This window comes from Chenopodium album, chromosome 10, assembly GCF_948465745.1.
Source record: "Chenopodium album chromosome 10, dcCheAlbu1.1, whole genome shotgun sequence".
NCBI lineage: Eukaryota > Viridiplantae > Streptophyta > Magnoliopsida > Caryophyllales > Amaranthaceae > Chenopodium > Chenopodium album.
This window is the reverse complement of record NC_137843.1, coordinates 28,133,194-28,158,171: the sequence shown is the minus strand read 5'-3', so window position 1 is coordinate 28,158,171 and position 24,978 is coordinate 28,133,194. Positions and strand designations below refer to the sequence as shown.

General features: G+C 36.3%; 1 protein-coding gene across 1 annotated transcript in view; it reads right to left on the bottom strand.

Annotated features, from left to right (window-relative positions):
- LOC145565118 (uncharacterized) overlaps positions 1-23,566 on the bottom strand; it is a 35,412-nt gene extending 11,846 nt beyond the window's left edge. The window contains exons 1-3 of the mRNA XM_081625213.1: positions 23,488-23,566; positions 23,114-23,427; positions 22,296-22,786 (exon numbers count right to left, since the gene is read on the bottom strand). Of these exons, the coding sequence (XP_081481339.1) occupies positions 22,296-22,786; positions 23,114-23,427; positions 23,488-23,566 (884 nt within the window). The remainder of the gene's footprint in view (positions 1-22,295; positions 22,787-23,113; positions 23,428-23,487) is intronic.
- Between the last annotated feature and the right edge of the window lie 1,412 nt (positions 23,567-24,978).

Genomic DNA, 24,978 nt, shown 5'->3' with positions numbered 1-24,978 from the left:
CTTAGGCTAGGTTTTCTTTATAGTTTTATTCTCATTTTTAGTCCTTTTTGCCGTGTTTTTACATAATAATGCTTGCTTTGCGTGTTTGTGAGTAAGTTTAGAGAAATGCATGCTTTTAATGGTTTTCTTGTCATTTTGTTCATTTCTCGATTATTTCTCTCGATTCTTTGTTTCCTTGATTTTTTTTGTAGAAGTTTCCCGAGGTATGATCACCAAGGAGAAAGCTCGAGCGCATTCAAGAAAGTTGATGGAGCAAAGTTCGGGATTCCAAAAACGCAATTCAAGCTAGCTCCGCGAGCTCGAAAGCTTTGGAAGTTATGCTTTGGCTTGAGGCATTCAAATGCTTGGAAGATAAAGGAGCTGCCCTTCTCACGAGCATCTCCTCGAATTCACCAATGATAGGGATGCTCGGGAGCGCGGAGATTGATTAAGCAAGCAAAGGAGGCAAGGCCACGAGCACCGAGCAGGGGTGCGCGCGCGCGACACAAGGGGTGCGTGCGCGCAAACCACCCTGTGCGCGCGCGCGGCCTGGTGGTGCGCGCGCACCATGCGCCCCGCCCCCTTCGCTCGTTTCTTCTATTTATACCCTTAAACTTTTCCTTTTTGGGGGGACGACTTAATTTGTACTTGACATATATTTTTCCAAAATTAGTAGAGAGAGAACGTAGATAGAGAAGCTTAAGATTACTTGATTGTACTTGAATTTGATCTTGGATTTCAACTTGATCTTGGATTTCTTCTTCTCATCAATGAAAGTTTGTGAGATTTCTTTCCTTTGAATTTACTTTTATTGCAATTTCCTTTAATTTTTGAATGTTTGTTTGAATTTCTTTCTTTGCTTTAGAATTTGTTGAGAGATTGAATTCCTTCTTGATTAAACTTGAAATGAATATGATTTTTATTGAATTGGTTTTGTTCCTCATTTTCACCATGATTAGTGAGTATATTAGTTGCTAGGGAGAAGGGGAAGCATGCTAGATTGATGATTTTTTTCTAGCTGATGATCCTTGATTGATTGAATTGTTGCAATTAAATTGGTTGACATGGTTGTGCATGTGATTAATTATACTAGGAGTGATCAACCTATAAGATTAATCTAGATTGCATTGCAAATTTCAATGACATGAACCCTTGATTTGAGAATTGCTTTAATTGATTGAATTTGATTGTGATTTTCCTAGTTAGCCATTCGTAGTGAACCCTAGCTTAGCTTATAGGAGATAGCTCTTGACTTCCTTTGATTGCAACTATTATTTGTCCTTTGCAACGTTTGAATTGATTGAGTGATCCTTCAATTAGCATAATCATTGAGCTTGCATGTGGAACATATATCCCTAGTGTTTAGTATATTGAATTTCTCGATTTATCTAGTTTTCTCAATACCTTAGTTACCAACCGCATCTTCCCACAATCTTCGAAGTGGCTTGACCTAGGATTTAGCTTGCACCTACTCATTCCTTTGGGTTCGACCCTTGACTTACCATATACTCGTATTAGGTTGGTCGAGTGTTTATAAATTTTTTTTGGCTCTAGGAAAGGGTAGAAAACGACCTACTTTTCCCTACGTCTGTTTGGCGTGTGGCCGATAATTTCGGATGGTTAAACTTCCTCAAAAGAGCGAAATGACCTGCGAATCCATCACACTCGAATTTCTTTCGACCCTAGCCATGCACCAGATAAACAGTGAGGGAGAGCCTCTCGAGTGTGAGATTAAGTTTAGGCTTTTTAACCAAGAAAAGACCCTAACCTTAACTCAACTCAATGAAATCTCTGAGTGGCCCGTCTTTAATCAAATCGACCATCCCGATAGTTTATACCTTTTTAGCTACAAAGAGCAAAATTTGTGGAAAACTATTGCGGAATATCCCAATTTCACCACCCGGTCTAGCCATGCTAGCCACATCGTCCACCCTGTATTTCATATATTCATGAGAATTATGGGGTATGCTTGCTTCTCGAACAAGATCTCGAGAAGCTAACCAAAGAGGAGATAAGATGCCTCTTTATAGCTTCCCGATTTGAAGGGGACTTCGAGGGGAATGTAAATATGGGATATTTGTCTATCCAAAGGTGCGAAGAGATTAAGAGGAGTACGAAGTTGAGAGGAGACATAAACTATGGAGGGATGATCACGATAATTGCCAAAGCATTGGGGTTGACCAATTAGGTTGAAAACATTGACCCCGGTTAACGGCTCCAACGTCCTTGACATTCCCGAACTTTCTTCAATGCACATGCTTGTGGAAGTCCGTGGTTGTGTGACAAAATACTCTTGATCGGTCAAGGGTAAGCACCGTTGCATGCTACCTGTAGGGAATTATTTCAAGCATCCCACACTTGAGGCCCACTGTGATCATACACTTAAGTATGGTGGCGCCCAAAGGGAAGGAAGCTAGAGCAAAAGAGTCGCCAATAAGTTTTAGGAACTTGTAAACCATTCACAGGGTGAAGGTTACACCCCTTCATGATCCATGAGATCGCTAACTCCATAGTGGTCTAGGACCATGACTGGATATTCGGGGATAAAGGTACAAATCCAACCTAAAAGAGATTGAACCTACCCTAAATAGGTCTCTATACTACTTTGTTCTTCTCATATTCATGTGCGCTTTCTGACCAACATACAATCAATATATTAACCCTAAACCTGTTTAATCTATGTTGGTTGATTATTAATGCGCAAACAAATCTATTATTGGCGATCACTTGAATTAAAATCATATTAGCCTAAATAAAATTATTAATTATCTTATTACGCGTGATTTCTAGTACAAATTCCCTTTAAATCTGCAAGAGAGGGCGTGATCAAGCAATAACAACAATATCAAGCAAAATAATAATATATAACAACAAATCATCATCATCATAATAATCTCAATAAAGCATAATATTAGCAAGATCCTAGGCACGATACTAACAAGATTAATAACAAATCCTACCATGTCGCTAAGCAATAAAGATCAAAGCTTTATTCCTAATATGATACTAACATGATAGAAGAAAATAGTAAGCACCCTAAACATGATACTAGAAACATACATGATATTAGAAACATTAGTTAATACCCTAAACATGATACTAGGCATCATAAAGACATCCTAACATGATACTAGGAATTAAAATAATCTAAGCATGTTTTCTAAAGATATATAGCAATGAAATTACTTACTTTGTTGTCTCATATCTCTTTCTATCAAAACAATACACACGTTAGTAACTTCAAGGAAAATATTAAATTAAACAATTAATTTAAATAATTAAAATAGGGATTTGGGACCAAACCCTCAGAAATTATCAACCTTTCACGTCTAGGGCGAAGGAAACACTGAGTTTGGCTATGTGTGTCTAAGTCTCGTGATGGACGAATGGTGTTTGAAAAGGCTAAGTTTAGAAAAAAGGAGAAAGAAAGAATAAGCTTCTAGCTTTGAGAAAGAGAATAGATGATCGATTGTTGATGATTGAAAAAACGGGGAAATACGACCCTATTTATAGAGAAAAACATCCGAAAATGATTAGAAAAGAGTTAGAATTCGAATCGGAATAAAATTGGTTCTGTCGCAAAGCTGTCGCAGCGCGACAGGTCCATCGCGACGTGATGGCTCCATCGCGCACGATGATGATGCTGGATAATTTTTAGTCGTACAGAATCCATTATTGAATATAATTTGATATTAGAGCCCGTACTTTATCTTTCAAAATCAGATTAAATCCTTCTTAAAACACTTGTTTTAAAAAATATAATTATTAATCCTAATCTCTTTATACTTAAAATAACCTTCTAGATTATTCTAGAAAATTAAAGTAATTCCTAATGACTTTAGGAATGATATTTAAATGGACCCTCCACTTGATCATTAGGTCACCCATAAAACTCATTTAATATCCAATTTAATATTTAGGCCATAACTTCCTCATTATTCATCGGAATCAGGCTTATAATATATCGTTGGAAAGCTCTTTTCGAGCCCCATCCAACTAAATTATTATTGGACCCATATCATGGACCAAATTAAATTGGATTGGACATTTTCATCAATAAGGTACGAAAAGAAAGATTTTCGAAAACAAAAGGAAATATTTTTATTAAAAACAGAGGTATCACGAGACTCTTTCACATTTCACTTCGTTCAATAATCAAATGACGTGAAAGGTACTCATCACTAGGCTTGGTTTTGGGGGAGACACAATTTGGTGTCTGCACTACCCAATGCCGCGGTGATGAACACCGTGGGGAACACTTGGAAAGTGCCAATAAAGCCACTCCCCACGGGTGTTCCCGATCTTGACTAACCATCCCATCCTCGCCGCCATAGCATTTTCACCGTTCCTAGATTTATGGGCGGCTCCTCCTCTTCTTCTTTCTCTTTCGACCTAGAGTCGGCTTTCAACCATCTCAATCTAACCAACCAAAGAATCTTACAAGAAAATGAATACCAAAGCTATGTGGCGCAAATGTCCTATCAACACTAAGTTGAGAGGGAAGACTTTCTCCCCTATGTCAAATATCCTAAGCGCCCCGTTCAAGAGGGCCGGTTGCGGGTTAGAACAACAACCAACCCACCTACTCTTATTGGCAAGAACCTTATAGCTCCATTTCGGAGTTATGATACTTCCCTCCCTATGATTATACACAACCTGGGGGTTGTGATTTTAGAGGGGACCCTTCTTATTACCACGTCCCCAAGACATGTAGTAATATGGCTCCCAAGGAGATCGATAACCACCCCTTAAGGGAATACTTCGGGTTTCCACCCGGGTATGATATTGGTTGGGGCACGAGTAGTGCACCGAATATCGGTCCCAAAGTTGCCCCAACTATGATCTTCCTCCCTACGTGGATCAAACCTCTTATGCCGGCGATGTAGACCCTACCTACAATTATTTAACATCGCCGCTAAGAGAGGATGATGAGAGTAGCATGTAGACATTTGTATTTACCGCTCCCTTCTCTTCTTACCCATCATTTGTAACATCGAGGCCGGTGTCGAGTTTTAGCTTGGAGGGGAGATGTTTCTCATTGTGTACACTTTAGTGAGGGAAAGGGCGGTAATCAAATGTCTACCTTAGGGAAGGTCTTGGGTTCTTTGTGTATAGGGTAGTTCTCGGTTTTGATGAGATATGTGCTTATATATGTGATTCTATTTTGTGCATGTATTGAGAAGTTTGAGTTTTTATGTGGAATGTTTGGCATGAAAGGCTTGGTTTAGCCTTTGGGACTTGTGGTAGGATTCATATCGTATTATATTCTAGATTGCGTGCCTAATTTAGGTTGATTGTTGTTCTATTTATGATGTTATGGCACGCCTAGGCTAGAACGATTGCATATTGATGTTTTTGTCTCACTTCTCTACTATATGTGTGCTTTAGAGCGTCTCTCTCCTATGATTAGCTTTGGTCCATTTGTGGTTGGTTATTTTGATGGTTGAATGCATGGTATGTTTGGCTTGCATTTGGTCTCTATATTGATGATGATATTTTGACAATGATTTTGATGATTGATGAGGTTGTTTCTTCCCTAGTATCCAAATTTCTTTCCTTCTTCAAATCTTCTTATTCCCTAGTATCCAAATTCTTTAATTAGTTTTCTTATCCTCCCATTCTCTCTCTCTTTTTTTTTTTTTTTTAAAAAAAAAAGGAGCTTTGAAAAATGAAAACTTGTTTTGCCTTTGATTGGTTTGCAATGATGATATTGGATTGTATGTGGTAGATACAAGCTTTCTTTTTGTAATAAAATTTCGAGCATGGTTTAGATGCCCTTGGTTGAACATAGAATTGGCTAGTTTAGGCTAGTGTGAGAATAACCTTACCGAATGTACGAGACTTAAAGTCTAGGTTTGTGGTAAAATGGTGTCACCCGTCTCAAAGGAAATTGAACCCCAAAAGGTAGTATTTGATTCCACATTTGTCCCAAAAAGTGAGGATTTATGTTTTCAAGCCATTAACATTTTGAATGATTGGCAAGGATCCTCCTTGAATTAGTATCTAGATCGAGAACTTGAGTTTCAACTCCTAGGCTCGCGGCTTAAACTACTCTTGTTACTAATGAAGGTTGTTTCATAAGGTTTATATGCATAGTGCAAGTTAAGGCATTCGGATTTAGTTTTATCAAATGTATTCTCCTTGTTCATTGTAAATAATAGTTGATTTTGTATATGAAGCTTTCTACAAAAAAAAAAAAAAAAAAAAAAAAAAAGGCCACCACTCTAGCAAATAAACAAGCTTGGGGGTGCATTTTTGTTTAAGAGTATGGTTATAATTTATATTTAGAGATCGAAGTTAGAACCCTACTTAGAGTTGTTCTTTATGAGTTACATTTTATCTTGGAATCAAATACAAGCTCTTCTGGTTCTCTTCTATGCGCTAACTTTACGACGAGATCCTCATATTTTTGTGTAATGTTAGAAAAGAGTAGTTGAAGCCATAGTCGGTGGAGGGAGTTGGTTCATAAGCATATGGAGAGGGTACTTTTTCATTAAGATGTTGAGTGTTTTAAAACCCGCTATATATATGTTTTTCGGCTCCTTCGAGGAGTCATGAGACATTACCATTAGGGGGGGTTTGAACTTTGTGATGTGGACGCAATAAGATTTGTTGAATAGGCCTAAGTTGAGTATTTTCAGGAAGGTTAGCTAGGCCTTGGCTAGCCATGACCGTGGTTAATCTTAAGCATAAACCTCATGCTTGAGTTTTATTGCTTAAGGATTCTTTTATCTATGCATGTGCTATTCCTTGAGCAAATTAATCTTTTGGGTTGTTTATGGGCGATGTGAATTGCTTGAGGACAAGCAATTGGCTAGCTTGGGGGGATTTGATAAGTGGTTTATTTAACCACTTATTGTGGTGTTTTTAACCCAATTTTGCATCCATTTCCCCTTTTTCTAACCCGTTTTGTATATATATCTTGCATTTTGTCTTTGCCCTTCACTGTATATGTTTGACCATGATTTGCAGGTGTTATGACTAACTTAGACAAGCAATTAAAGCTCGTAGAAGTGCCTAGAGCAAAGCAGCAATGAAGGGAGAGCCCGCTCCTGGAGGAGCAAGCGTGTACCTATCCAGGAGCGAGCGCTCCATCAAGTTCACAACATTCTGCCTAAAATCCGGACCTTAAGGAGTAGGCGTGTACCATGTAAGGAGCGGACGCTCCTCCTCGTGAACTTGAATCTGCCATCTACTAAAGAACAGAGGAGCGGGCGCGTACCCCTGTAGGAAGGGGCGCTCCTTGCAGCCATCATCGATTCTGCCTCTATTTGAAGCCAAGAGGAGCGGGCGTGCAAAGCTTAGGAGCAGGTGCTCCGAGTTTAGGAGCGGGCACTCCTCACTGGAAATTTGTTTTCTTTTGATGGATTAACCTGTGTAATTCGGGAGTATAAATGTAGGGAATATTTCAAGCATCCCACACTTGAGCCCTACAGAAGAGAGCCTATGCTTGATCCTTATTGGTTTCTGTTTCTCAGCGATGGTTCCTACATGCCTCAGCACTTAGAATTTTCCGATTTTTGCAGCATTTTTTCAATTCTAGTTGTGAAAGATATTTCCCGAATTTCCTACGTGTAAAAAGCCTATGTTTTTGACGCATTACGGATGGTCTTTCCAATGCAGACCTTTTTATGCTTATGCCAATAATATCAATCAAAATTACGCACATGAATACTTAGAACTTTTCGAGTTTCATCCACTCATTCTAAATTATTGCCAAAATATATAATTTTTAGGAATTAAAATAGAAATCCTCCCCAGTGAAGTCGCCAAAAAACTGTATGGAATATTTCAAGAATCCCACACTTGAGACCCACTGTGATCATACACTTAAGCATGGTGGCGTCCAAAGGGAAGGAAGCTAGAGCAAAAGAGTCGCCAACAAGTTTTAGGAACTTGTAAACCGTTCACAGGATGAAGGTTACACCCCTTCACGATCCATGAGATCGCTAACTCCATAGTGGTCCGGAACCATGACTGGATATTCCGGGATGAAGGTACAAATCCAACCTAAAAGAGATTGAACCTGCCCTAAAAATAGGCCTCTACTTTATTCTTCTCATATTCATGTGCGCTTTTTTACTAACATACAATCAATATATTAATCCTAAACCTGTTTAATCTATGTTAGTTGATTATTAATGCACAAATAAAACTATTATTGGCGATCACTTGAATTAAAATCATTTTAGCCTAAATAAAATTCTTAATTATCTTATTAAGCATGATTCAAGTACAAATTCCCTTTAAACCTGCAAGAGAGAGCGTGATCAAGCAATAACAATAATATCAAGCAACATATTAATATTGACACAACAAATCATCATCATCATCAAAATAATCTCAATCGCATCAAAACATAATAATATTAGCAGGTTCCTAGGCATGGTACTAACATGATTAATAACAAATCCTAGCATGTCACGAAACAATAAAGATCAAAGCTTTAGCCTTAACATGATAATAGCATGATTGAAGAAATAGGAACCAACCTAAACATGATACTAGAAACATACATGATATTAGAAATATTAGTTAATACCCTAAACATGATACTAGGAATCATAAGACATCCTAACATGATACTAGGAATTTAAATAATCTAAGCATGCTTTCTAAAGATATATAGCAATAAAATTACTCACTTTGTTGCCTCGTATCTTTTTCTATCAAAACAACACACACATTAGTAACTTCAATGAAAACATTAAATCAAATAATTAATTTAAATAATTGAAATAGGGATTTGGGACCAAACCCTCAGAAATTATCAACCTTTCACGTCTAGGGAAAAGTCAACTTCGAGCTTGGCTAGGTGTGTCTAAGTCTCATGAATGGAGTATGGTGTATTTTGAAAAGGCTGGGCTTAGAAAAAGGGAGAAAGAACAGGCTTCTAGCTTTAAAAGAGAGAGAGAATAGATGATTGATTGTTGGTGATTTAAAACGGGGAAATACGACCCTATTTATAGAGAAAAACGACCAAAAACGATTAGAAAAGAGTTAGAATTCGAATTGGAATATAATATCTTTTGACGCGGCAAGATAAAAAGTATCGCGGCGCGATGGAATTATTATGGCGCGATAAAAACAGTTTTTTTTGGGAAGGATTTTGTTTTATCATATTTTTTATCCAGAAGTCAAAATAAGTCATATAATATGTCTTTGGAAAGCTCTTGAAGTCTATTTTCCATCTCAATTGTAATCAGATTAAAATATTTTGTAGAAAAAAAATATATGGCCGAAATAGTGGAAGGGTGTCAGTTTTGGATAGAGTTTCGTCAGAATTAATATTATAATATATAATTGGAAAGATAATTTCAAGATCTATTCAACCATTTAAGATTTGGATAAAAATTATGAAGCACGAAAATAATATCTGACTGTCTTTGAACGTCTTTCATTTCTAATAGAATTAGGACTATCAAAAAGAGAAGTTTTATTCAATTTCAAATTCTCTATCTTATCTTTTCAAAAAGGATAATTAAGATATTTTAGAAACTTATAGAAGCTTCTAATTAATCCTAATTATTTTAGAAATATAATTAAGATTAATGGACCCTCCACATGATCATTGGGTCGCACATCAAACTCGTTTAGACCCAGTTTAGTATTTTAACCATAACTTCCTCGTTATAACTCGGAATTGGGCTTATAATATATCATTGGAAAGGTCTTTTCAATCCCCATCCAACTATACAATTATTTTACTATGGACTACACTAAAATGTATTGGAATTTCTTCATAAATAGGATACGAAATGAATGATTTTCGAAAACAGAAATGAATTATTTTTATTAAAACATTTTAAAAAACAGAAGAATTCACGAGAATCTTCACATTTCACCTTGTTAGATATTCAATGACGTGAAAGGTACTCATCACTATGTTTGGTTTTGGGGAGACACAATTTAGTGTCTACAATAAAGACTACCCTTTTAGTCCATTTTAGGATAAGCGGCTATAGCATAGTTCTTAGCAACTTTCTCTTAGTTTGGAACAATCATCTTTGGTATTTTAGCTTAGAAATCCTCAAATTAATCATTGTAGTAGCCAGTTTCAAAGATTATTCTCAAGATTCAACATTTCTACTCAACATTTGAAGCTACAATTAGTAACTCCTTCTACTTTTCTCCACTTAATTTCTGATTTTATTTTGTTATTGCATGTAATTTAAATATCTTTAGTTCTTGATAATTTTTTGTTGGATGTTAGTTTTATCATTAGTTAATCACTTTCCCCTAATTACTAAACTAGTTAGAACCCTAATCTTGGTTTGCATGTCATTTGAAATGAGTTATGAGTAGTTTTCTTTGCTAGGGGTTGGGTGAAGCTCAACCTAATGGTTAATTAATTAAACTTGGGAGAAGTTTTGATGTTTGATTTGTGATTAAATTGATTGTATGAGATTGCTCGTTAGTTCTTCATGATAGGATTAGATACCCTTGAATTAGGAGCTTGATGGCATGTTATGCTTAGTTTGACATATAAATGTAGATTAAGCATGTCAGTACTTATTGCAATTTGATTATGTATCTCCTATTGCTAAACTAATGAGGGATCTAAGTTTAGTAGTGTGATTTGTTTTCCTATTTGCATGAGGTCGGTCTCGATCTTACATATAGTCCTTACTATCTCTTGTATCTTTTACTCCCAATTTGCCTAATTGCCATGGTTGAGTGGATCCCATTCCCTAGTGATTTTAATTACTTGATTTAGAACAATAGATTGTTTTTCTACTTGACGAACCCCCAATCATCAAAAGACTTCGAATTAGCTTCAGTGTTAAGATCCTTAGCAATTATATCCCGTTCCTTGTGAACCGAACTCTTAGTTATTTTTGTGCTTGGTTTGTGAGGTGTTTGCTTATTGATATTTCCATTTTATATATTGTTTTACCCTCGTCCCTTGGTCATAATTAGTAGTGCTTTAGGCTCTTTAGAGCCACTTTTATTACTAATATGTGTTTTCTAGTGTTTTCGTAGTTTTGGTTGAGTTTTATAGGGAATTGCACTCTTGGAGTATTTTCCCGGGATTTTATGGAGCGACTACGAGCATTGGAGGAGCACGACCATCTTTCGTAGCCCAAGATCGGTTAGAGTCATTGAACCGGTGATTAAGGGCTCGACTTATGAGAAGATGAGGCATTGGACCGAATGATTAAAGCCCCAAGGAGGATATTTGGTTTGGGTCGAGTTACAAGCCCAAAAAAGGAGTCCAAGTAGCCCGAAGTGTCACCGCCCGATGCAAGGGTCTCCGCCCGAAGCACGCCCGATCGAGCGCGAGAAGAGAAGCCCACGAAGGAAAACAAGGCGGGCCCGATCGGGCGCGTGTTTCTGAGGAGAAGTTTAAGCGTCGTTTAATTTGTTTTAACCTAGGATTTTCGAGCTTAGTATATATACGCTATTGTTAAGCGAGTTTAGTATTCTTTTCTCCCTTACATTACTCTCTCTCTCTTTCTCTCTCTAACTTTTCTCTCTCTCTCTCCTTTTAAACTCTAGTATTATTTTCTCTCTCTAACACTCTTTGTTTAATTCCATCTCTTGCTTCCTTCAACATTGGTAACGATTTCTTCTCCTTTAATCTCAGTTATTTATTCTCTCTCTTTCATCATGACTTGTTTAATTACTTTGTTTAGTTTATATTTAATTATGTGTGCGTAATTTTCTTTCTAGGGTTATGGGGATCCATAAATAATATGAAGGGGTAATTTATTATTGTTAATTGTCAATGCTTGATTAATTTCCTATTGATTGATTTAATGCTATGCGGTTAGATTTGGCTAGATTTAATTCGTATGAGCTTAGCAATATTGATTCGAGATTCGAGAGATGAGAATTGATGTTTAGGCTTAGTTTCAATAGGCAGACTAATTTATAAATGGTTAGGTCGAGATTCGAGAGATGAGATTTAATATCGGTAAATTAACTCTGTGATTGTAATACATAGCGAAAGCCCTTTATGATCTGATTAATTGATGCATTGATGATTGATTGTTATGTTTTACCCTGGAATATTATTTATTGGTGAACCTATGCCCTAGGTCTTTTATCATTTGATTTCTCCCTACTCATATTCTTCGTAGTATAGTTCCTTTAAATAACAACTTTTGGTTATTTAATAATTTAAATTATAATAATTAATTAAGAATAGAAAGACTTGTTTCCCTGTGGATTCGACCCTACTTCCCTATCTATTATTAGTTAGCGGTTTTAGGAATTACTTTTGATTAGGTGATACGACTTTAGCCTGTCAAAATTCGGCGCCGTTGCCGGGGAAATGGTTTTATTTTTATTTCAGATTGTTTTTATAGTTTAGATTATTTTCTTTCGTCCCAGAGAACGTAAGTTCTTTGGGACAGCTCTCATATTTGTCGTCTAGTTCTTTGTGTATGCCCAGGTGTTCCAGATCAGGTTAGATCCCATTCGACCCTGAGATCGAACGCTCTTTTCATAGATAAAAGAATCTTTACAGGCAAATCCTGGCCGGTTCTGGGGATAACAATAATCGCCGAGACTCTCCAACTGATTCTAGTGATTCAGAAGTACCTTCAGATTCAGAATCATAGATGACGGCACCTAAGAAGCTCAGTGATAATTCGCAGCCGCGCTTACAGATTTTCCACATCTTACTCCCACTCCGGCTCATGATGGGGTACAATTCGAGATTAAACCCCAATTTATCACGATGATAGAAAGGAAGCAATTCAGTGGAGCTAAGGGTGAAGAGCCAAATCTTCATATTGCGGACTATTGTCAATATTGTAATACCATCAGGCAAGCTGGGGTCACACAGGACCAAATCAGGGAGATTCTCTTTCCTTTTTCTTTATGTGGAAAGGCCAAATCATGGTATAATGGATTAAATAGAGCTGCACTTGGCATCACTAACTGGGAGACTCTTGTTTTAAATTTTTATAATAAATATTACCCTGCAGAGAGGACAGCTTTGCAAAGAAGCGCAATTCAAAACTTTGCCCAAGAGCCGGATGAAACTTTGTATGAGGCTTGGGAAAGATTTAAAGATCTGCAGAGGGAGTGTCCCCACCATAATTTGGCACAGTGGCAGTTAATCCAAGCCTTTTATAATGGGATTGGAAATTCATCTAGAACAATATTGGATTCTGCAGCTAGTGGGAGGTTTATGAACCTTAATGTTGATGATGCAGGTCAAGTTATCGAAGGTATGGCAATCCACAATTCCCAATATGGGAATCCTAGAGGCTTTGCTAACAAAGGGAAACATAGTGTCGACTCTGTATCCTTTTTACAAGCTCAATTAACCTCTATTTGTCAAAAATTAGATAATCTTAGTACTGCAAATATAGCTAATATTTCTACAATTAATAATAATGCTAATGAGGCTTTTTGTGACAATTGTGGAATTGTAGGTCATTGGGAGCAAGATTTCAAGAGTTTCGTGGAGCAAGTCAATGCCTTTCAAGCTTATAGGCAGAATGAACCATACTCCAACACCTATAATCCTGGGTTCCGGAATCATCCATATCTTTCTTACAGGAGCACCAATGTTCATAATCCGCCACCTCCACAACAATCACAGGCGCACAACAACCACAGCAGAAATATTACCACCCCAATGCTGGCCAGAAGAACCAACCACAACAACCCTCCTCATCTTCTGACCTTGCTTTGGCAGAAATTAGAGTGATGCTGGCTAGTATGCAAAAGCACATGGAGAGTAGAGATGCTCAAATTGATTCGATCATAGCACATAACAAAATAGTAGATAATCAAATTGCGCAGATTTCTTCTACTCTACAAGCCCGTCAATAGGGAGCCCTGCCAGCACAGCCAACCAGGCCTACGGATCAAGCTTTCGCAATTACTCTAAGGAGTGGTTCACACTATGAAGGGCCCCCTATGCCTAGAGATGATGAATCTGTTTTAATGAATAATGCTAATCTTGATTCCATTAAACCTAACAAGGTTGCTAATAGCCCTACAGGGCTAAAGAGTAGTACTAATATTTCTGATAACACATTGTAGGGTACAACTCTAGGGAAGATAGCAGCTCCAGATAAGAGAAGTAATGCTCCAAAGCCGGTTATCGAACTACCATTCCCCAATCATCACTTAAAAACAAATTTGGATAAGCAGTTTGATAAGTTTCTGGAGATGGTTAAAGATTTACAGGTAACGGTTCCCTTCACAGAACTAATTACACAAATGCCTGCATATGCAAAATTCATGAAGGAAATATTGACTAGAAAGAGATCTATTAGTGAGGTAGAGACAGTCGCTTTTACTGCAGAATGTAGTGCCGTACTACAAAATAAATCTCCACCTAAACTAAAAGACCCCGGTAGTTTTTCTATTCCTTGTCATATTGGCAATCTGAAGATTGATAATGCATTATGTGATCTGGGTGATAGTGTTAGTGTCATGCCATTGTCTGTGGGTTCAAAGCTAAATATGGGTAAATTAAAATCTACTAATATTACTCTGCAAATGGCTGACCGTTCTTTTAAATACCCCTAGGTATTTTAGAGGATGTTCCCGTTAGAGTAGGTAAATTTTTTATACCTGTTGACTTTGTTGTTCTTGATATGGCTGAGGATCTGCAAACTCCAATCATTTTGGGTAGACCATTCCTTAATATCGCGAGAGCAATTATAAATGTACAAGGTGGAAAATTGACACTATCAGTAGGGGATGATAATATTGTTTTTAATTTGAATAATGCCCCTAAAAGCCCCATGATTGAGGAGAATTATTTAAGCATTGATGTGGTTGAAAATAATTGTTCTAATGAGCCCCAAGTTCTTGTTAAAGATCCCTTGGTGGCGGTATCTTATGTTGCATCTTCTACAGGTAAAACTAAGACATGGAAGGAAGAAGTGGATGCAATAGAACGAGCTCTATACTGTGAAGGGCTTGGTTTTGATGAGGAGGACGAGGAGCAAGGTGAGCAGGTTGCGATAATTGAGCCCTTAATGAGAGTCCCACCTGATCGAGTAGTAGTGGCTCAGTCGAGTGGGGAACCAAGGCAATTTGAGCCTAAGGAGGTACCCCTTGCAATTACTAATAAAGAACCCCCACTGCACACTACGGAAGATCCGCCCGACCGGGCGAAGTCTTGCCCGATCGGGCACGAGAAGAAGAAAGATTGTGGCCTTAATTTCGCCCGATCGGGCGGGAGAAGAGGTCCGTATATGACAAATTTTGCCCGGCCGGGCGCTAGAAAGAACTTTATCGAGGACACAAAATCGCCCGATCGGGCGCGAGATTAACGAGTTTATGTCCTTATTTTCGCCCGACCGGGCGCGCCATACCCCCCCTTTCCCGCTTTATTTCTCTTTTTCCTTTTTCTTTCCTTTTTCTTTTTATCATTTCCCTATTTGCCTTGTCTCTTTCTTAAAACCAGATGACGTTTAGCCAGCTAGGCTAATTCTTGAGCCAATGAGGACATTGTCTGATTCTGGCTTGGGGGAGTTTTCGGATTGAGGTATGATTTCTTTCTTTTATTGCTTTCTAGTATAGTGTTAGTGCTTTCCTATTTGAAAAATACAAAAAAAATTGAACAAATTAAAAAAAAAATCCAAAAATACGTTCCAATGAATTGTAAATCATGCTTCCCTGTGCCCCATACTTGAAAAAAATTGAAAAAATTTGTTTTGATTCTTGGTATATGACGATGAACATTGTGGATTTTTTTATCATGATTTGAATTTTGATTGCTTAGATATCTTAACATGCGTCAATTTTGTCCAACTACCTGTGAATATAGTGCTTGACTAGTTGATTTGTTTAGAATGTGTGATAGTTCCTAGTATGTCAATGAATCTGAGTATTGACTTGTGACTATGAGTAATGTTTATATGATTCACCATTATGCACATTGTGGAGGACAAAGGCGTTCATTCTTTTAGGTAGCCTTCAGACGATATTAGATACATTTGTTCCCTTCTTGCTACCCATGTTGTTGCTTGTGCCCTTTTGTTGTTTATTAGCCACGTTACAAGCCTTTTTAGCCCTATTGGTTACTAGTCCTATGCTTGGCTGGGGGAGCTTTTAGTTAGTGAGGTGAGGGAGTTGTAGTGTGCATATAATTTGCACAATGTGGGAATATAAGATAAGTAATTTGTTCTTTTGATTTTGTGATTGGAAAATTGTTGATAGTTTGTGTTTCAAAGTTGGAAATTCCAATGTGAGATAAAAAAAATAAAAATAAAAAAAGAGTAAAAGAAAAAAAATATTTCAATGTTCAAGTGTTCTATGTGAAGGTTACTCAAAAGAAAAGGAAAAAAAGGAATTAAAAAAAAATCAAGTCAAAAAAAAAAAGATGAGTTCAAAGTTTGTTTATTCACTCTAGTTCTTTAATATCATATTTTTATGAGTGAAGTTGTAAGTGACGGTGATTTTGTGAAATATTGATTTGGTTGTTTTGTGAATTTTTGTGGATTTGAGTTGTGTTGGAGATGTTTGGTCATTATTTATTTTTGATCTTGGGTTTTATTAGGATATGGCTTCCTTAAGCATAGCTTTTCTCTCACTTTTTCCCAAATATTTCCTACCCTTTTACCTAAGCCTTACATTACAAGCTTTAAAGACCTTTCGACCTTTGTGCATAGAGTTGTGTGAATGTGAAAGTAGTCTCCTATCAATGCAAGGAATGACTTGACATATTCCGAGTAAACTACTAGGTTGAGTGCTTGTCTTTTTAAACACACGAGAGTGTGAGTTGGGAGGGCATTATTCACATAAAGGGGTTGGGATGGAGAGCGATCGAGTACATCTTTTACTCGCCACATAAATGAGAGTTGAGTATGTGAGCACTAGTCTAGAATTCTATATGCTCTTGTGGTTAGCTCTACTTGACAATTGTTAGGGAAGATGAGTGATTGGATGGATGAGATTGGTTGATGTTGAAGCATGCTCGTTAGATTTTCCTTGAATTGTTTGGTCTTGACTTTGATTATTTGGGGTGAGGCATGTATTTATTTATTCATTGATGAGATCTTTGCTTAGGGACAAGCAAAGGTTTGGCTTGGGGGAGTTTGATATGTCCATTTTATATAGTGTTTTACCCCCGTCCCTTGGTCATAATTAGTAGTGCTTTTGGCTCTTTAGAGCCACTTTTATTACTAATATGTGTTTTCTAGTGTTTTCGTAGTTTTGGTTGAGTTTTATAGGGAATTGCACTCTTGGAGCATTTTATCGGGATTTTATGGAGCGACTACGAGCATTGGAGGAGCACGACCATCTTTCGTAGCCCAAGATCGGTTAGAGTCATTGAACCGGTGCTTAAGGGCTCGACTTATGAGAAGATGAGGCATTGGACCGAATGATTAAAGCCCCAAGGAGGATATTTGGTTTGGTCCGAGTTACAAGCCCAAACAAGGAGTCCAAGTAGCCCGAAGTGTCACCGCCCGGTGCAAAGGTCTCCGCCCGAAGCATGCCCGATCGGGCGCGAGAAGAGAAGCCCATGAAGGAAAAAAAAGGCGGGCCCGATCGGGCACGTGTTTCTGAGGAGAAGTTTAAGCGTCGTTTAAATTGTTTTAACCTAGGATTTTCGAGCTTAGTATATATACGCTTTTGTTAAGCGAGTTTAGTATTCTTTTCTCCCTTCCCTTACTCTCTCTCTCTTTCTCTCTCTAACTTTTCTCTCTCTCTCTCTTTAAACTCTAGTATTATTTTCTCTCTCCACAACTCTTTGTTTAATTCCATCTCTTGTTTCCTTCAACTTTGGTAACGATTTCTTCTCCTTTAATCTCAGTTATTTATTCTCTCTCTTTCATCATGACTTGTTTAATTGCTTTGTTTAGTTTATATTTAATTATGTGTGCGTAATTTTCTTTCTAGGGTTATGGGGATCCATAAATAATATGAAGGGGTAATTTATTATAGTTAATTGTCAATGCTTGATTAATTTCCTATTGATTGATTTAATGCTATGCGGTTAGATTTGGCCAGATTTAATTCGTATGAGTTTAGTAATATTGATTCGAGATTCGAGAGATGAGAATTGATGTTTAGGCTTAGTTTCAATAGGCAGACTAATTTATAAATGGTTAGGTCGAGATTCGAGAGATGAGATTTAATACCGGTAAATTAACTCTGTGATTGTAATACGTAGCAAAAGCCCTTTATGATCTGATTAATTGATGCATTGATGATTGATTGTTTTGTTTTACCCTGGAATATTATTTATTGGTGAACCTATTCCCTAGGTCTTTTATCATTTAATTTCTCCCTACTCATATTCTTCGTAGTATAATTCCTTTAAATAACAACTTTTGGTTACTTAATAATTTAGATTATAATAATTAATTAGGAATAGAAAGACTTGTTTCCCTGTGGATTCGACCCTACTTCCCTATCTATTATTAGTTAGCGGTTTTAGGAATTACTTTTGATTAGGTGGTACGACTTTTGCCCGTCACTTATAAATGTGTTTGATTGATTGTGGAATGTGCAACCGTTCTAACGCCCATCAAAAACCCATCTCAAGACTATGCATGTGGGGGCAATAAGATGACAAACTTTGCATGGCCCAATAATATATTGCCAACTCATCACAAGTTGTTGAATAATTATCTACTTCCAACAGCTATGTTTGTAAACCTTCTAACAACTATATTTTTAAATGGCTTTATATATGTTTAAACTGATAAAAATTTTTGATGTAAAAGTTAACTGTAACTTTCTCCCTTACTTTTCCCCTACAAAAAATCCCTCACAAAAATAAACTAATGGATCCAAATCAAAATTTTGATTTGATTTTTCTTTTTTATTTGTTGCAAAATAATCCTCAATTACATTCCCTTATAAATTCAACTCAACAAAGTCAATCCCAAATATGGGTAATGTGCAAGTGGAAAATTTAACCCAATTTCTCCAATCTCAAAATTATCAATCTACTCCTACTAGTCAAATATTGAGCAACCTTCCATTACACCCTTTATTAGTTAATCAACATCCGACATTCCATTTTTGTCGGATAATAATATTGATGAAACTACTACTACTCGTCGTCCCACACAACGCAAATTAACTCAAAGAGGAGATAAAAAAGGTTTATCTTGGTCGACTGAAGATGAAACACTTCTTGCCATTGCTTGGTTAAATACTAGCAAAGACAAAATCAATGGCAATGCACAAAAATCAGATGCATATTGGGGGAAAATTGCAGATTTTTACAACGAAAATAAAAAAGAAGATCAAGCTAGGAGGGGGACAAATGCTTGCAAATAACATTGGTGGGCAATAAATACTGTCCTCGGTAAATTTGCAGGTTGTTATGCCAAGTTCAAAAATAAAAGTGGGTATAATGAAGCACTGAAACTCTAGGATGCACGCGCACTATATCATAAATTATACACTTCCAAGTTTCAATATGATGATGTGTGGAGTATTGTGGGCAATTCTAAAAAGTTTTAAACCGAACTAGCAAGTAAGCGTAACAAATCTGATGGTAGCGAGTCGTCAAAGAGGAGTAAGTTGTCCGACGCAAGGGATTACACCTCAAGTGGAGGGGACTTTGATACTTTCATTGAGGATGAAGAAGGTAGACCAATGGGTCAACAAGCTGCAAAGAGGTTAGAAGCTGCCCAAAGGAAAGGAAAAAATACTAAAAGTGATCATAACAGTAAAGCCCTTTCAGTAACAAGAAGTATTGAAGAACACTAGTAGAAAAAGATAAATGTGCAACGACAAATGAGAACCGATTATGGAAAACTGGTGTGAAAAATACAAGCCTAAACCAAAAAAATAAAATAGTCTTAATAGGACACTGGTGAACCAATGCCCTTTTCCCAAATATTCCCTAAAATTATAATCTCTCGATCTCTCTCCTCTCTCTTCTTTTTCTTCTCTCTTCTTGAACTCTCTCCTCTATTTTCTCTCTCTTCTCGAACTTTCTCGTTGTCTCTCCTCTTGAACTCTCTATTCCCTCTCTCTTCTCCATCCCTCTCCTCTCTCTCTTCTCTACATCTTAGCTTCCCACCGCAGCCACCACCAACGCAACCCTCCTCTCTCTCCATCCTATCTTCCCCCCACTAGCTACCACCACTGCAGTCACTGATGGAGATGTTAAAGCAAGCCCTTAAAAAGCTAGGAGAACGATGCCTAGATCTATAATGGAAACGCCGCTCCTCACAAGGTTTATCCCTCCTTTTTTTGTTAATTTTGTATAATTTGGGTTAGGGTTTCGATTTCGTTGAGTTTTTGGGTTTTGATTTTGGATTTTGTGATTTTGTTGTTGTTGTTTTTTTTAGTTAGACTTTATATGTCATGTTTGATTTTGTCCCTTTTGTTCGATTATAATTCTAATTTTTTATTCCCAAAAACCCCCCTTTTTTATTTTTCTTATATTTTTGATATCTAGGTGTTTTCACTTAGTTTAGATTATGGGTTTAATTGGGTTTTAGTTGCCTTAGCAGACTTGATAGTAAGTTTTGGGGTTTGAAATCAGATTACACAACTCAGTAGTATTGCAATTGATAGGGTTTCGTTAATTTGTTTTAATATTTGCGATTGATCTACAATTTTTTTAATTTGAGCTTTTGGAATTGTGAATATACGAAATGAAATATGGGTCTAGGAGTAGTATTTTTGAGTATTTGATACTTGAATCTTGAAATTTCAGTACTTTGATTTGTGAATGCATTGTGAATACTGTATTGGTTGTCTTGCATATCTAATATTAGTACTTTGCATTTTATTTTGTTCTTTCGATCCAAAAATCAAATATTCACTTATTAACTCGTGTTGATTTGAATTTTAACATACCCAGAAAGGTTAAATTCATTAATTTGATTGATTCTTTGTTTTTTTTTTTAAATCTGGGGTTGTTGATTTTTAAGGTCTCTTGTTGAATTGAGTGGCTGCATTAGATTGCTGATGTCATAACACACAGTCACTGCCTCCTGCTCATTAAGATATGATTTCTGCAGCACCCTAAAGCGTTGGTTGGACTCCTTAGGGTATGATTTCTATATTCTCTTATTTCGTTCTTTACTTGAATTTCTTGGTAATTTGCATGACAACCTTTTTGGATGAATTTCATTGAATTTGTTATTCCCTTTTGATTAGTTGATATTGTTATGTTTGGTTTCTAAATGTATGTGCTTAATGTTTGTGTGTGTGTTAATGATGTCCAAGAAATCTTTGTTAAAGGAGTTTAGTCAGTTTGGGGAAATCGATTTTGTTTGAATTCGTTCTGTTCCAACATTGGATGTGAGTTAGTGGTATTTTTCTTTGTTGTTGGGAGTTTATTTTGTTCTTGGGTATGATTTGATTTGTGTGTCTCATTTTTTGCTATTCAATTCTTGCAGAACTAGTATGGCTTTGCTAGATTGCCAAATGCAAGACATTTGTTGCTTTGTTCTAGTTTTTAATGGGTTATTTTCTTATTTTGGGATAATACAAGTGTATTAAATTCATTAAGTAGATGCATTAATATTATGGATTATGATCATATTTTGTTAAATAAAACTTATTGAATTGCTACTTGTTGTATTGCTTAGGTGGTCCATCGAACTTGGACCTGACAAAAATGGTTCTCGGAAACTACATACTATGCTTGCAGACAATGGCGGATCAAGGATTTTCAACAAAGGGGGGCACCAATATCTACCAACATAAAAGGATATAGACGAAATTTTTTTAAAAAAAAAACTTCTATTCATAGAAGTAAATTCATAATGTAATAAAAAATTTCGATCATAACAAAGTTCTACTTAAAAAGTTACAATTGTTCTCGTCGAGTTTTCATATTTTGAAATTGGTTTACGATAGCATCTATGCTTACATTCAAAAACAAATATTTTTCTAGACTAGCAACCAAACAATCATTCAACAACTGATCTCCCATGCTATTGCACAATTTGCTTTTAATTTGAGTCATTTCTGAAAAAAGCTCTTTCAACACTTGATGTCGCCACAGGGAGAAGCAACACTAACTTCAAAAGCAGATATACTATCGGATGAGTTTCATTCTTTTGTGTCTCAACAAGTTTCATGGAAAGCTCATTAAGGTTCTTCAAAATCAAAAATCTCTCATCACTTTTTATATCCACAATAAAAATTTTAAGTGAATCTTCCATAAAAGAAATTTCGACACTAGAAAATTCATTGGGATAAAATTTAGCAAGTCGGATCAATTTGTTGATGTCAAAAGAAGAAAATTGGTTAATGGGATTGAAGCAAGACATGCATATAAGTAATTCCTTACTTACCTCATCAAATCGATAATCAAATTCTTGCAATTGTAGATCAATGACACTTAGAAAGACTTCAACTCGAAAATGGTGAAGATTAGTCACTCACGAAATTGTCGTCTCCTTGGGACAACATACTTTTCCTCCATGTTAGGAATTTCAATGTCATACTTTACCATAAATGTGGTTACTTTTTCCATGTGAGAATTCCAACCATCATATCGTAACTCTTGTAAATGTCTCTTAGTTACATCAGCCATTGTCATTGCATTCACAATATCTTGATCACTTTTTTGTAATGCCATGTTCAACTCATTTGTAATAGAAAATATACTCTTAATCAAATGTGCCACAAAGATAAAATCAAATGTCATCAATAAGTGAGTAAGTGACTTAGCTTTATTCCTATCAACACGATCAGAAATATCTCCAATGTCATCAAGTGACTCAAGAATCGTGGGATACAAATTAAGCACATTCAAAATGGTTCTAAAGTGAGAACCCCAACAAGTATCGTCGGGTCTACTCAAGCTACGCTCTCGATTTAAACCAGTTTCCGATTCAAGTTCACCCAAAGTTAGTGCCTCCGCAACATGTTCAGCCTGTTTTTGTCGAAGAAATTCTTTTCTCTTAGGTGAACCACCCACAAAATTCAATAATGGTGCAAGCACATCAACAAATAGCACCCACAATCAGCATTTTTCTTAGCTACGGCAACAAGAGTCAATTGGAGTTGATGGGCAAAACAATGAACAAAATATCCAGATTCAGATTCACTTTTAATTAAAGTTTTAAGGCCGTTAATTTCACCTTGCATATTGCTGGCACCATCATAACCTTGACCACGAACTCTAGAAAAGTGAGAGGATGCTCCATAAGTAAAGATTCAATTGTAGCTTTTAGTTTAGAGATTTGGTATCAGCAACATGGATAATACCAAGAAAGCGCTCAGTCACCTCTCCTCTTTTATTTATGTATCGCAAACAAAGAGCCATTTGTTCTTTACCAGATATATCAGCAAACTCATCAGCAAGAATAGCAAAAAAATCACTTCCCAATTCATCAATTATTGCTTTGGTTGTTTCTTTTGCATAAGCATTAATGATGTCTTTTTGAATAGTAGGAGATGTCATTTGAGAGTTACCCGGAGCATTTTCAAGAACTACTTGCTGAACATCAAATTTTTCAGTTACAAGAAATTTCAGAAGTTCTAAAAAATTACCTCGATTCGACGAAGACTCACTTTCATCATGACCACGTTGGGGTAACCCTTAAAGTAATAACCACCTCAAACACTTAATAGAAGCTTGTAGTCTCTTTCGATACTTACTCATAGTATCCTCAGTTTGCTTAGATAAACCAGATGCAATGGAACCCTTCTGATTTTTAAAAGCATTTAAATTCCCCATAGCTTGATTGTGGGCACTCATATGTCCTCTAATATGCTTATCATATGCATCTATTTTATTCCAAGCTCTAAATCCACCACTTACAAAATCATCTCCACCCGGTGAATTTTCATTCTTGAATAAATAGCAAGGAAAACAAAACGCTGCATCCTTTTCAGCACTATACTCAAGCCAAGATTTATACTTTTTAAACCAAAGACTATGAATTTCCTCAAGCCACCCAGGACACTGTATAGGTCCGCCCCTGCTTGCAAATTACATATATTTTGAGACACCGGAGGTGGTAAGTTGACACGAAACTTGCTACAAGAATGGCAACTGGTTAGACTTGTAGTTGTTTGGTTAATTTAATTAAATTACATGTTCTAATATAAACAATGATCTGTTGAACTCTAATTTTCATCCTTTCAAAAAAAAGAAAAAAAAAAACTGATTTTCATGGCTAAATCTTTTTAATTGATGATAAAATGTAAGTTTACTGAAAAAAGACAGTATGTGCTTTGGAAAATGTGATGGTGCTGACTGATTTCTATCTTTGCTATCCATTTAGTCAAGCATTCATTGAAGTTGTCTATCCACTTCTAAAGACATGGTCATGACTCAGATAACTTGTTTACCTCTAGAATTAACTAGTTGAACTACCAGTTTAATGTCATACTTATGGCATAGGCCCCAAGCTTCCTGTCTTATAAAAATTATTCTGTTAAATCGTTATTGAGAAGCATGATCTCTTTCATTTGGGCAATTAATGCTTCCTTTTTTTTTAAATATGTTCGGTCTGTATGATGAAATTCTATTTTTTTGTTCATTATTTCATGGTTTCTTATAGTGTAATGGTATAACTCACATCCACCACACTTTCACAATTGTAGGACATGGACAAAGTACCATTCCATTTGTTCGTGGGAATAGTCCAAAGAAATTTGTTGATACACTCAAAAATTTCATGGAGAAGGTAAAGCATTCAGCAAATAAATCAAAGATATCTCTTTCTCTTAAACTTTCGCAATGGAAATTAAACTGTCAATTCAAATATATTCTAATAGTTTTTAATGAGTTATGTTCCATCTTTTTGTTTATCTTGCTGCTTCGGAGCTGCTGCTGTTCTGCTACTGGGCTGCTGCTCTGCTACTAGGCTGCTGCTGCTCTGCTAGTGACTGTAAGAAGCTATTGTTGCTCTTGTTATAGTGAATATATCTAATGTATTTTTTTTTTTTATGTTTTTTTTTTGCAAGTGTAAAATTACAGGTTATCAATGAAATTATCAGTTTCAAGTATATTATGTATATATATATAACAGTCTGCCGACAAATTTAGGTGAGAAAAGCAAAAAAAAAAAAAAATCTTTATGGGCATTTTTGGCACTGGTTAATCGGAGCCAAATCTTATTAATAACAAAAGAAAAAAAAAAC